Source organism: Nuphar pumila, chromosome 1 (assembly GCF_984573655.1).
Source record: "Nuphar pumila chromosome 1, dmNupPumi1.hap1.1, whole genome shotgun sequence".
Taxonomy (NCBI): Eukaryota; Viridiplantae; Streptophyta; class Magnoliopsida; order Nymphaeales; family Nymphaeaceae; genus Nuphar; species Nuphar pumila.
The window spans coordinates 42,866,537-42,881,757 of record NC_143249.1 but is presented as its reverse complement, the minus strand read 5'-3'; the positions used below and the strand labels follow the sequence as shown (position 1 = coordinate 42,881,757).

Here is a 15,221-nt window from a genome sequence, read left to right as displayed (position 1 = left end):
ACTACTCGCAGCTCTTGTCCTGATCATTTTGGGTTTTTGTTATGTATTTCTTAAGGAAATCCAAATTTTGTACAGTTTAAAACTATTTATAATACAAATGTTTTCATCTAAATATTTGCACGCTATGCCTTTGTCATTTGTGAGCTTTTAGCTAACGTACCCATGATTGTCGACTTGCCCTCTTTTCTTTCAAAGACATGCTTCGGCTGAATTTATAAATAAACTCTGAAAAGAAAAAGGATTCTCTAGTCTTCTAAACCGTTTTCAAAAAGGTTTACAAGTTCGAAATTTTGGGGCGTTACACTTGATATGTTTATGACTGAGATGCAAACAACCATGTTGGTTCTACTGTTCAAATTCACAAATGATCTATGAAGTTGGAATTGAATGCATTCATCCAATCATTACCTTCCTGCTGTAATTGTTCTTGTGAGATTCTAGGTTACATATAAATTGTCCTATTTCAAGTCTGGCAGTTGAGACGAACTTCTGCAAGCACATGAGCAAAGTAATACCGAGTGTAAAGTGCATGTGTGACCTTTATTAATGCTGCATGATTTTGACAGCTAAGTACATTAGTATGTCAATGGATCTTTGGCACCAGAACACTCAGAAAGCTATAAGCCTCAGACATATTTACACACTCGGCAGGTCTCATACTCTTGTGACACGATTCAGAGATTCAGACCAAGTTTGCCGTGAGGCTCCACTACATCCCTATACAGAGGGCTATCCAGTTCAGCTCTACAAGCTTTCTTGTTCGGTTGCCGTGTCCGCTCAACTGCATCTGTGAACAACATTTTCCCCAGTTAATTATCATCCAGAAAGAAAAGCTCTTTATGAACACTATCGCCTGATCATGAGTAGTTTGATAAGACCATTTCAATGCATTGCTCACAATCAATTAAGTAGAACAAGGAGAAAGCTTGTGCAGAGAAGAAAAGGATGAATCTCCAAATACCTTCACGTACAAAGTCCACAATCAACTTGGCCACGGTCTTTGGCTTCTCGACATGGGGAATATGGCCACAATCTGGAATCATATGAAGAACAGAATTTGGTATGTCTTGACGCAACCTCTGACACAGGGTACAGTCTTAAAAGTCAGAACCATTTTTCAATCTAGACATCTTAAATCAGCAGAGATTATGTCAACTTAAACCACTGAATATATATGAGAAATAAAAACTGTATTAGTCAGTAATCTAATAAGTTATCCTTGGGAAGCTTAGGTAAGATTCCGGCAGGCAACATTGTACGGTGCCTGCGAATCCCATGTTGAGTTTTCTTATCATCAACCAGGTAACTGGACTTAACCTATATCACAAAATAAGAATTCTTCACGTAACTCACATGTGCAAACTTCCTATTGATAATCCGGTCATCCTCTCCCCACACAATAAGTGTTTTCTTCTTTACCTGTGAAATCAGCATCAGCACCATTATAATTGACAAGTGCAAGCAATTAAGAAACCTGTTGTTCTCTATCCAGTTACACAAGTTATCGGAACACAGCTTTCACTTGTTTAGCACAGGATCTTGAATACATGTTCTTTTAATTTTAGTATCAAGATTTACAAATATCGACGGCAGGATAAATTCACATGAGAGCAGATCCTATGTCAACCTGGAAAGCTCCACACTGTCTCAGAAGTCTAAAAAGTGCTTAAGAGGTTGTCAGCCCATGACTCAACAAGGACATCCTAGCTTTTTAATGTTTCAGGGGTCCCGAATAAATTATTTCTATCAAACCTTGGTGTTTGGATTCAATTGTATGGTAAGGAAAAACCTTTTCAGTTCAAGACACATCAAGATTTAGCTTTATGTCCTAGTGAGTCTAACAGATGGTAAGAAACCAATATGACGCCTGCTTAGTAGATGCAATCCAGGCGACATCAATTGTAACATCATTCTGCCCAACTCTCCAGATCTATGCACTCTACAGATACATAAAAAATGACATAAAATGCTTCAGCTCTTTGGATAAGAAACAATAAATTTCACTAATGAAGGTGGAATTGGTGAGGTCAGAATTTGCTGCTGGCAGCGGATGCTACAGAAGCTACCAATATGCAATACCTTCTTTACTTTTCCTGTGAAAATAAGTCAAGGACAAATGTTTGGGAAATTCCTAAAAAGGAAAGGCTGATTTTGATTTGATGAACCAGAAGGGGTTGCCCTTAGTGTTGCCTCATTTTGATACAGCCAGGATACCCTTGATACTGCTGCCAGTCACTCATCCTGATAAAAATGTTCATAATTTCCATATGGACTTTATGTAGGTATGTAAAGGGTGGACACAAGGCAGGACCATGGTGAGGTTGGTCTGGTTAAGGCTAGTCAGTGTTGCCCTGCTCCAGATAGGTATGAAGTTATAAAGAAATTCAATCAAGTAAAGCCCTCTTCTGCAAGATTTGTGTAAGTGGGTTGGAGGAAATGCCCTCAGATTGAACTCCCTTCTGGGTTAAAACAACCACATAAAGTCTGTATCCACCCTGTAATCTTATCTGGTCAATGTGGGTGAGTCCAAGCCTGATCTTTAGTGGGTTGGAATTTGGTCAGGCGGCTAAATCAAACCCATTAATAGTGTTATGCAATATCATTTGATAATATCCACAAATACATCAGCAAATAATTCATCTAACAAGGATTTTAACTATACCTGATTAATATGAGCCGTAACATTATAGCCACCGCTAAGCATGAAATCAACAGTTGCATCTTCCCACCAAGGAAGTAAGCAATGCAGGCGTCCCACCTGATGAAGGAAAAAATTACGTAAACAAATGAAAATATTCGTCATAATGCACTTTTAACATTAGACATGCAAAAAGTTGCAAGTTCAAAACAGTATATATGGGTTATGTCTCTTTGCTGAAAGCTTCTTGAGCAGAGTCTGGCAGAAGTGTTATATGTCCACTAGTATGTATCTGCCATATATATTTGCTAATTATTGTTTACCAGTATGGATCTTAGCATAAATATATCACAAGTATAGAGAAATGCTTACAGTTGTTCTATCAACAATAGTTGAGAGTGAACTGCTGTTGAAGGTTCCCAGACTAGCAATCAACCTCAATGGCATGCTCTTTAATAAGGAAACCTAAAGAAAATTTTTATCTCATAAATAGGAAGGTTCCGGAAGATTGTACCGATACAGTAACATAACACAAAATCACATTGACAGTGGGAGGCACTCTAGAAGAGTAGAAATTTCAAATGCTAGCTGTATTTGGAATAAATGATGTCCACATACAATTTACATCATCTCACCATGCATAATCTATGATTTATTTACCGTTGAGAAGAACTGAACAATTTGGAAAGAAAAAATTCAGGAATATAATTATAAGATATCTCAGGATACAACAAATGACTTGGCATGAACAGAAGATAATAAACCAAACTAATAACCAAGACATGCACCTACTAAGTAAATATGGGAAGCCAAAATATATAGCAATGAGAACACTGAACACATGCCAAATTATACAATTCCTTGTCAGCAAGATATGAAACCCTAAGCACAGTCACATCCTTATAAAAAATAAAATTAGATCATTCCAACTAACATGAAAAATGAGATTGACCTACTAGAGCATAGCAGCAAAGGCCACAATTAACAATATGTGCTAATGTTGGGATTTTGAGTACCCAAATAATGCAACAGAAAGTGGTACAATCAATAAAGAACACGTTGGAAGGAGGTGTGAGGCAAATAGAGTCTTATGTGCACACACACTTAATCTCTCTCACTCACACACACTCAAGTAAATATGCCAAGGAGGCACTCACGTTGAAGAGGCACACACAACTTCATTGTTTGATGCTTCAAGGAGAGCACAAGGAGGTTTATATAGAGCCAAACGAAGTGATGAGATAAGGATGTCGCACTCTAATTTTGGAATAGGCACAATAACCAAAGAGTCTTGGTAAAAACCAAGAAGACACTTCTGTAAATTAACCAATCTTCTAGAGACCTCCTTTTTTAAAATGAAGATGAGGTAGAAGAGGGAGTCTTCTACAGAGTACAGACCTACCTAATTTTAGCATATGACATGCTGACATTACTTGGCCTCATTGATTTGGATTCTGGACCCAAAACAAGGTCTAGATCCAATTACAAATTATCATTTTTAACACCCCCCCTTAATTTGTAATTCCCACAAAAGATCTGAAATTTTCAAACTTATCTGCGAGCAATGGTTTGGTGAACATATCTGCTGCTTGTTCATTGCTTGGGATGAACTCTAGAAAAATTTCTTTTTTCTCAACCAATTCTCTAATGAAATGGTGGCGAATCTCAATGTCCTTCGATCGACTGTGAAAAATCGGATTCTTCATCAATGCAATAGCAGACTTGTCGCAATTGATAATGGCTGGTCCTTCTAGCTTTTGCTGCAAGTCCAAAAGAATTCTCCTTATCCATACTGCTTCACTTGTTGGGGTAGTGGATGCGATACTGCTTTGGCAGAAGACAATGCAATAGTATTTTGCTTTTTTGACGACCAAGAGATCACTTTTGTTCTCAGGCAAAAAACATAGCCTGAAGTGCTTTTCCTGTCATCGACCGATCCTGCCCAATCACTATCAGTATAGTCAAGCAACTTTAAATTGTTTTCAGCAACTTGATTCCAAAACTTTTTGTGCCCTGCAAATACTTTAAAATTCTTTTTGTTGTTGTAAAGTGGAGTTTGCTTGGTTCACTCATGAACCTGGAAACAAGGCTTACTGCATTTATGGTGTTAGGTCTTGTATTGGTGAGATAAATTAAAGACCCGACCAAGCTTCGATACATCGAAGCATCCACCTTTTTGGCTCCATCATTTTTTGATAACTTTTCATTTACAACCACTGGTGTACTCATTGGTTTGCAATTCACGTTTTTCTTGAGAAATGAAAATCTCTCCGTTTTGCTTTACTTGGATTTCGAGAAAATATTTCATAATCCCCAGATCTGTCATCTCATATTTCTTCATCATGACTTCTTTGAACTTAACAACCATTTTCACATTTGATCCAACATAGATCAAATTATCGATATATAAAAGCACACGATAAAAAAAACTTCTCCATCTCTTTTCACATAGAGAGAGAGTTCACTTGGACTTCTTTGAAAACCATTCTTTTGAAAATATTGATCTATTTTTATGTTTCAAGCTTGGGTGTTTGTTTTAGGCCATACAAAGCCTTTTTTAGCTTGTAAACTTTTTTTTCACTTCCTTTCTTCTCAAATCCAAGAGGTTGTTAAACATAAACCTCTTCTTTGAGCTCTCCATTCAGGAAAGCAGATTTCACATCTAGCTGGTACACTAGAATTTTTAATTCAACAACAATGGCTAGTAAAGCTTGAATTGTCTCAATTCTCACAACTGGAGCGAAGGTTTCATTGAAGTCTACTCTAAATTTTTTAGAGTAGCCCTTTGCTACAAGTCGATCTTTGTGCTTTTGAATTGACCCATCTTCATTATATTTTGTTTTGAAAATCCATTTTAGGCCAATGACATCTTTTCTTTTTGGCCTATCTACCAACTACCATGCATGATTCTTCTCTATTGCAGAGATTTTCTCATTCAAGGCGGTTTTCCAAATTTCATCACGAATAGCTTCTTCATAATTTTGTGGCTCACAAGAAAATAATGGAAGATCATATGAATCATAGATGTCTGCAAGAGATATGACCTTTTGCGGAGATGACTCAGATTCTGAATCGCTTGAGTCAACATCTTCTTTTGTTGCAACTGGATCTTTCTCATGCTCTAGTGACTGCACTGAGCTTATTTCCCAGATCCATTCACTTTCTTCGTCAAAGATCGCATCTCTTGAGTTCACCAACTTCTCTGTATTTGGGTTAAAGAGATGATAGACTTTGAAGTATCACTATAGCCAATAAATATGAACTTTTCTCCTTTTTATCATTTTTTTCTCTATTTTGAGAAAGAGTTTTGCTATAAGTAACACAACCAAAAACTTTGAAATAGCTCACCTTTGGTTTGTGTTTATACCAAGCTTCATATAGAGTCTTGTGTGAATGGATTTTGTCGGAGCTCTATTCAGGATATGCACCACAATGTTTACAGCTTCGGCTCAAAAACTATTAGGGAGAATGTTTTCTTTGAGCATGCTTCTTGTCATTTCCACAATAGTTCTATTTCGACGCTCGACCACACCATTAGTAGTTAGCTGCCGCTTGATGCCATGATTTTGTAGAAGTCCCAAAACTCATTGGATGTGAACTCTCCTCCGCGATTCGTCCTTAATCTCTTTAGATTGTAACCATTTTAGATGATCAATTTAGATGGAGGTAGAGTTGCCCCAGTAAGGCCTCCGGGTGGAGGTGTGCTTCTTAAGATGATCAATTTAGATGTGAGATTTCCTGACCCTAGTGAGGGGAGTCAGGCATGCTTCGGTCAAGTGGCACCGAAGAAAGGGCAGATCTTTATGTATACTCCTTAGACTCGGGATCCTTGTGGCTAGACTCTTTGGTACATTATGATGCATGCAATGATATGCAATAGAACTCATGCATTTCTAGGGTTAATGATTTTTTGATCTTTTCTCCTTTTCTCAGAGATTAGAACCTTCCTAACAAATTGATTCCTGCACTTGAGATTTCTATACTTTAGACTTTTATCTTCTTAGGTTGGTATAAGGTAGTGACACTCAACTTCATTGGGATTTTTCTCCTATAAATTTGCCTTGATTTTTAAGTGACTATTATAGGAACATGAGATTAGGTCTCAAGGCATTCCTGTTAGGTCTAATGGTCCTTACTAAGGCTTGTGTTAAAACATATGTAATAATATGTAATAATACATCTATATATATATATATATATATAAATATAGATGTATATTCACCATAATACCTGATAGGGGTATTATGGTCTTTTCACAAGTATGGATACCGAAAAGGGGGCCCACAATGGAGTCGTTGGGGCCCCCAACGGTCACAATTGTGACCGTTGGGGGCTCCCAACGACTCTATTGGGAGCCCCTTTGGTCTCCTTTTCTTATAAATAGGGGAAACCCCCCTTGTATGTTGTATTGCTCTTGAGAGCTCCTCTTCAATAATAGTGATATTATTTTTCATGTGTGTAGCCTTTTTATAAGGCCCTTCGTATATCCCTTAGTGGATTTTCTCTCTTATGCTTGTTGCATTTGTCCGTGTGGGACATAGTGAATGCTTTAGCATTCTTGGATTCTTCCGCATATTTCATTACATGGTATCAGAGCCATACGATCTTCTAAGGTAAAATCGTGTATCTCTCTACTTCCTTTTTTTCTCACACCTCCATTTTGTAGCAATGGAAGTCAAGATCGATCTATCATTCAAGCTCAATGGGAAAAATTGCATGATGTGGGCATCTGCAATGGAGAATAATCTCAAAGGCAAGAAGCTTTGGGGTTATGTAATGGGAACCGTTCCGGAACCCCAACTTAAGCTCACAAAGATGGAAGAAGATCAAGAGAAAGCATTTGAAGGCGATGCTCGTCTCAAGGCTATTGAAGATTATCATCACCAAATGGAAGATTGGGAGAGCAACCATGCAAAAATCCTAGCATGGTTTATGAATAATGTTGAACTTAAGGTATGTGCAAATATTGCAAAATTCCGCCGGGCAAATGAAGCTTGGTTTTTTATGAAGGGTATGTTTACCCAAAAGGATCTTGCAAGAGCTTATTTTTTGCAAGAAAAAGTAAGAACCACAAAACAAGGTGACATGAGCATACAAGACTATTATAGTGCTCTAAATCCTTTGTGGGATGAATTGGCTCTTTTAGAGCCTAAATAGGTGTCTATGAAGGATGTGGTACTAAGATAAAAACAAATGGAACAAGATAGATTGTTTCAATTTTTATTTGGGCTTCGTCCTGAATTTGAACAAGTTAGATCCTCACTTCTCCATAGATCTACGTTTCCTCCTTTAGAAGAGGCTATTGCCGAGATTACTCAAGAAGAGACTAGGCATAATATGGGTAAAAGCATTGATGAAGTTCTTGCCGTATCTAAACCCGGCAATCATGTCAAAACATACAAACCACCTCATTTTGGTAAGCAAGGGAGTGGTGGAAGAAAAATGATTATATGTCATCATTGTTATGAGCCGGAGCATATTAAACCCGTTTGCCCAAAGCTAAATGGAGCATTCAAGCCAAAGGTGGCTTCCGTTGAAGAATCATCCACCAAAGAAGATGACGGCAAGAACGGGGATCTCAAAGATACTCTTGGACAAATTTCCTTGGCTCTCCAACAAATTCTAAAGGCTACTTCTTCCACCTCCGGTGCCGCCATTGCCTCATCATCACCTCCCGGTACATACTCTTGGATTTTAGATTCCGGAGCTTCTTTTCACATGACTCCTCATGAAAATGCATTAACCAATGTGCACACCAATTCAAAAATATCTTGTGTCTCTACGGCCGATGGAACTTTTCTCAAAATAAATGGTGTTGGAACTCTTGATTCTAAAAATGTTCAAAATTTCCTTATTCCAAAAGTTAGAATAGTTCCAAAATTAAATCTTAACCTCTTTTCCGTTTCTCAAATAGCCGACCATGGATGTGAAATATCTTTCTCATCCCAAGGGTGCTTTGTGCAGGATCTCCGGTCCGGGAAGCGGATTGGGCAAGGCCATAGGAAGGGAGACCTTTATTTTATGGATAACTTAATGCTTCCAAATACCTCATTTTGTACTTATGTCCAAGACAAAAATATTGAAACTTGGCATAAAAGGCTTGGACATCCAAGTTTCTCTAAAATGTATCTTTTTCCTTTTGGTCACAAGTTTTGTAAAGAAAAAGATATCAATTGCAGTGATTGCATTTTTTGAAAAATGAAGTCTACTCCTTTTCCTATTAGAACCTTTGTGACAACAAGACCTTTTGAATTGGTGCATTCCGATGTTTGGGGACCATCTCCAGTTATATCCAATGGTGGTTATTCGTATTATGTTACTTTTATTGATGATTATACTAGATATGTATGGATTTATTTTCTTAACTTTAAATCAGAAGTTTTTAACTTCTTTAAAGAATTTCATGCAAAAGTTCAAAATCAATTTCAAAGTCAAATATCCATTCTTAGATCTGATTCGGGTGGAGAGTACTTATCAAATGATTTTCAATCATATCTAAAACAACATGGCATTTGTCATAAAAAATCTTGTCCAAGAACTCCTCAACAAAACGGTCTAGCGGAAAGAAAACATAGACATATTTTGGAAACCACTAGATCCTTACTCATTTCTAAAAATATTCCTAAAAGTTTTTGGGTCGAAGCCGTGTTAACCTCCACCTATTTAATCAATAGGATGCCATCTTCAAAATTGAAAAATATCTCTCCTTATGAAAAACTTTTCAATATGACACCCGACTACAATCGTCTTCGTATTTTTTGGTGTAAATGCTTTGTTCTTTTACATAAAAGAGATAAATTGTCACCTAAAGCAATAGAATGTGTATTTTTAGGATATGGTGAAAATCAAAAGGGCTATAGATGCTTTGACCATAAAAACAATAAATTATTTGTCTCCAAAGATGTGACTTTTTTAGAAGATGAAAATGGATTTGAAATATTGGAAAAACCAAATGAAATTGATTATATGTTTATCAATGATCTTTTAGAAGATTCAAATGATGACTCTTTGAGTCATCCGGAAGTTTTAGAAAATACTCATGATTCTCATGATAGTGATGTATCACCAACTAATGGTGACAATCTCCAAGTTTACACTCGGCGTGAGGAAGCCCAACCTATTAGTGCTTTAGAAAAATTCTTGCGGCTTAATGAACCCCTAGAAGAAACCTCTCTTACGCGTTCTTCTAGAACATCAATTCCACCTAATAGGTTTGTCTCATATGAAACTCTCTCACCTAACTATAGAGCTTGTCTAATAGCCTTGCATTCTTACTATGAACCTTCCCATTATAATCAAGCAAAAAATATACCTCATTGGGTTGAAGCAATGAAAGTTGAACTAGATGCTTTAAATAAGGCTAAAACTTGGGAAATAGTTCTCCTTCCTCCAAATAAGAAAGCTATAGGATGTCGATGGGTCTACAAAGTCAAAACTAAAAGTGATGGTTCCCTAGAACGTTATAAAGCTAGATTAGTTGTTAAGGGATACTCACAAGAGTATGGCATCGATTATGAGGAGACTTTTGCTCCCGTGGCTCGCATGACAAGCGTTAGAACTTTAATAGTGGTAGCATCATCTAAGAAATGGCCTATATTCCAATTAGATGTTAAAAATGCCTTTCTTAATGGTCAGTTGAATGAAGAAGTATATATGGACCCTCCGCCGGGGATTAGCGTTAACCAAGGTCAAACTCTTCGGTTATTAAAAGCTTTATATGGTCTTAAACAAGCCCCTAAGGCTTGGTATGATAGATTTAGTGCTATCATGTTACAATTGGGATTTCGCTCATGTTATACTGACACTGCTCTTTTTGTTAAACGTGCAGGTAATAGTATCATCATCCTTCAGATTTATGTTGATGATATGATCATCACTGGCAATGCTGAAAGTGGCATTCTTAATGTTAAAAATATGTTAAAACATAATTTTGATATGTCTGATCTGGGTTTTCTCAGGTACTTTCTTGGTATAGAAGTAGCATACTCTCCTCGAGGGTATTGTCACAGATGAAGCTTGCTGCAGACATATGTTCCAAATCTGGGATTTCAGATGACAAAAAGGTGGAGACTCCCGAGGTTATCAATGTTAAACTACGACTGGAGGATGGAGTTCTGCTGGATGATCCTGTGAAAGTATCTTCAACAAGATACTAAAGTCAAAGGAACGATATAAATGTGTAAGCATACACACACCAAGAACACTTGGAACACTTGTGCACCAAAAGCACAAAATACGAAATTACAAACATGCAAATGCACTCATAAGTTTCATAAACACTAAAATGGTTGGGCAATAAACCCCAACACCCTTGAGCAAATACGAGAGAGAGTGCCCATATTTATAGGGCTAAAGGAGACCTTGGAAGGGGCTCCACATAGTCGTTGGAGCCCCTCCAACGGTCACAAATGTGACCGTTGGAGGGGTCCAACGACTAGTGTGTTGGGCCCCTCCCAAGGTAGGTACAAAGCATTTATTAAATGAAAAAAGAAAAATAAAAAAGGAGAAAAGAAATTACAAAACATATTTGAAAAAGAATATGTGTAAAAATGTCTAAACTACCCCTAAGACTAAAGATAGAATTATATATATATTTTACATATATAATAGGTAGATACATATACATATATTATATATATGTATATGTATTACCTTATATATGTAAAATATATATACGAAGTTACAAGTTTGAATTACATAATTTAACACCCCCCCTCAAACTTAGGGCAGGATGACCGATAGTTTGCCAAGAAGGAAGTTGAACCGCGAAGCACACAAGGCTTTGGTAAAGAAGTCTGCCAACTGATATTCGGACGTAATATAAGGAAAATCAATGACTCCTCGGAGATATGCTTCGCGAACGTAGTGACAGTCCATTTCAATGTGTTTGGTCCGCTCATGGAATGTGTGGTTTTTCGCAATGTAGATTGCGCTCTTGTTGTCGCAACACAGCTTGGTGGGCCCTTCTATTGTGACTCCCATGTCTTCAAGCAGTTGATGAATCCAAACAATCTCCATAGTAGTAGTTGCCATGGCACGATATTCAGCTTCTGTTGAGGAGAGTGACACCTTTTGTTGCTTCTTGCATCTCCATGAAATCAGTGAGTCACCTAAGAATACACAAAAACCAGTGGTGGAGTGACGGTTATTTGGGTCACCTCCCTAATCAGAATCAGTATAAGCGATTAATTTTAAATCGGAAGAAGATGAGAGAAAAACTCCCTTGTTTAGAGTACCCTTTATGTATCTTACGACTCGTAAGATGGCACTCATGTGAACGGATGTAGGCGCATGCTGAAACTGACTTGCAATATGGACTGCATGGGATATATATGGTCTGGTAATACTCAGATACATCAGAGATCCTACAAGCTGTCTGTAGGGTGTAGGATCCAAAAGTGGAACCCCATCATCAATTTTCATCTTTGCTCCTACTACCGGAGGAGTTTCGCAAAGCTTCTTATCCGTAATACCTGACCTGTCAATGATCTCAGATGCAAGCTTAGTTTGAGATAAGAAATATCCTCTAAGAGAGTATGCTACTTCAATTCCCAAAAAATAAGTTAGAAAACCCAAGTCAAACATTTCAAATTTATCTTTTAAGATAGATTTTATACTCTTAACCCCGTTAGAGTCACTCCCAGTGATGAGCATGCCATCAACATACAGAAGTAAAATAACAATCCCTGCATTGGATTTTCTAACAAATAGAGCAGTGTCAGTAAAACACGAGGAAAAACCATTCTCAATCATAACAGAGTTAAATCTATCATACCAAGCCTTGGGGGCTTGTTTTAGTCCATAGAGTGCTTTTTGAAGACGAAGCACCTTTCCCTTAGGAGCCTCCATTCCAGGAGGAGCATCCATATAAACTTCTTCACTTAAATCACCATTTAAAAAGACATTTTGAACATCTATTTGATAGATGTTCCATTTGTTGATAGAGGCAACGGTTATCAGGCATCGGACAGTGACTATACGGGCTACAGGAGCAAAAGTTTCTTCATAGTCAATACCATATTCTTGACTATATTCTTTTGCAACCAAGCGAGCTTTATACCTTTCAAGGGATCCATCACTTTTAGTTTTTACTTTAAAAACCCATCTGCATCCTATTGTTTTCTTACCTTTAGGAAGATGTTGAAACTCCCAAGTTTTGGCTCTTCTCAGAGCCTCAAGTTCACTGTCCATTGCATTAATCCATTCAGGGCACTTTCGTGCTTCTTCAAAATTTCTAGGTTCTATATAGGAGTGAATGGCACTAAGGCAGGCTCTATATCTTGGTGAAAAAGAGTCATAGGAGATGAACCTAGAAGGAGGCCTTCTACTTCTTTAAGTTCTACAAGGGATTATTTCATTCTGAGAACCACTGGGACTGGCATTACTATATCTGTCAAGAGCACTCCTAAAGTTGTTTTGATCTCTATGAGTATAGGTGATAGGGTCTCTAGGTAAGTCAATATGTTGATGTGACGAAGGAGGCAAGGAGGAGTTTTCCTCGGTTTCAAATTCATTTGGGTTACTTTGATCTGACTCATTATCACTAGTATCATCGTCTTAATTCAGTAAATCGAATAAAAAGGAGTAATCCATATTTTCATTTTGAGGGTTACTATGTTCGAATCCACTAACATTTTCCAAAAAACTCACATTTCTGGAAACATACAATTTATCACTTTTGATATCATAACAACGAAACCCCTTTTGGGTTTCGGAATAGCCAAGAAAGGCACAAGGAATGGCTTTAGGAGAAAGTTTGTCATTCTTATCAGTAAGAACAAAACATTTACACCCAAAGACCCTTAACCTGCTATAATCAGGTTCCTTGTCGTACAGTTTTTCAAAGGGAGAAATTTCGTTTAAATTCTTCGATAGGAGTCTGTTTATGAGATAGACAGAAGTAAGGGCTGCCTCAGCCCAGAGATTTTTTGGAAGGTTTTGAGAAATGAGTAAAGTCCTGGTTGTTTCAATGATGTGTTTGTGCTTTCGTTCGGCTAACCCATTTTGTTGAGGGGTTTTCGGACAAGATTTTTGGTGAAGAATACCAAAATTTTCAAGATAACTTTTAAATTCATTTGAAAGATATTCTCCTCTAGAGTCAGACCTAAAAATTTTTAAACATCCATTGAATTGATTTGAAATCATTGTGTGAAAACTTTTAAAGGTTGAGAAAACTTCATGTTTATGTTTAAGGAAATAAATCCAATAAAACCTAGTGTAGTCATCTACAAAGATCACATAATATGAAAATCCTCCTTTTGACATTACCGGAGCCGGTCCCCATACATCGGAATGGACAATTTCAAATGGTTTTGTCGTGAATATGGATCTTTGAGGAAAAGGCAAACATTTCATTTTCCCAAGAATGCATTCATTACACAAAAAGTCACTTTTACAAAGATGTTTAACAAAAGGTAAATAAGAGATTTTAACAATATTGGGATGACCCAATCTCTTATGCCATACATGAATGTCTTTGTTTTGGACGACGTTGCAAAATTGACTCTTAGGAACTTGAAGAAAATCTACGTAATAGAGGTCTCCTCTTCTAGAGCCTTCCCCAATCAATCTCCCGGACTGGCGATCCTGTATCCAACATTTATTAGAAGAGAATTTTATATCGCAACCATGGTCCGAGAGTTGGGAGACGGAAAGAAGATTTAAGTTAAGGTTTGGGATAAAACGAATTTTTGGAACAAAGAAGTCTTGTTTTTCAAAATTACCTACTCCTTTAATCTCAAGAGATGTTCCGTCCGCGGTTGAGACAAAAGATGGAAAAGAATTTTTAGAAAAATTTGAAAGAGAGCAAGAGCTAGGGGTCATGTGAAAGGATGCCCCAGAATCTAAAAGCCAAGATGTCTTACCGGGGGAAGAGGATGACATAGCGGCTCCGGAAGTACCTCCCTTGAGAAGAGGTTGGAGTGCTTCTACAATTTGTTGAAGAGAAAGAGACTCATTTGATGAAGAAGGTCGTTCTTCAACTTGGGATGCCATAGCCGTTGCAATCAATTTCTTCCATTTAGGACACAAAGGTTTGATATGTCCGGGTTCTTTACAATAGTAGCAAGTCACTTTGATATAGTCTCTTTTGCCATATCGATCATTTCCTCCTTGACCTTGATTCTTGAAATGAGGAGGTTTATAGGTCTTCATGTTGTTTCCCGGTCTTGACACGGCATTAGCCATTTCACCATCTTCTTGAGTAGAGGAAGTAACAAGAATGCTAGAATTGTTTTTGCCAATCCCCATCCGGGTTTCTTCACCACTTAGCTTGGTGATAACATCTTCAAGCGAGGGAGATGTGAAAGCGGAGAGAAGAGAGGACCGAACTTGTTCAAATTCGGGTCTAAGGCCATTTAAAAAATTGAAGAACCGGTCTTCCTCAAGTTGTTTGTGCCTTAATTCGATTGCCTCACCACTCCATTTAGGTTCAAGAATTGCGAGCTCGTCCCAAATAGCGGATAATTCGGCAAAGTACTCCCGAATGGTCATGTCATTTTGTTGGAGAGTCAAAGCCCTCTTTTGGAGAAAATACTTGTGGGATAAATCTCTTGAGGTGTACATTTTCTCAAGATATACCCAA

General features: G+C 37.5%; 1 protein-coding gene across 1 annotated transcript in view; it reads right to left on the bottom strand.

The window, feature by feature from the left end:
* Nucleotides 1-375: 375 nt before the first annotated feature.
* The window catches only part of LOC149848826 (alpha/beta hydrolase domain-containing protein VTE7-like), an 83,037-nt gene continuing 68,191 nt past the window's right edge, over nucleotides 376-15,221 (bottom strand). The window contains exons 7-11 of the mRNA XM_089997632.1: nucleotides 3,011-3,103; nucleotides 2,663-2,758; nucleotides 1,354-1,419; nucleotides 962-1,079; nucleotides 376-787 (exon numbers count right to left, since the gene is read on the bottom strand). Of these exons, the coding sequence (XP_089853758.1) occupies nucleotides 675-787; nucleotides 962-1,079; nucleotides 1,354-1,419; nucleotides 2,663-2,758; nucleotides 3,011-3,103 (486 nt within the window). The 3' untranslated portion in view covers nucleotides 376-674. The remainder of the gene's footprint in view (nucleotides 788-961; nucleotides 1,080-1,353; nucleotides 1,420-2,662; nucleotides 2,759-3,010; nucleotides 3,104-15,221) is intronic.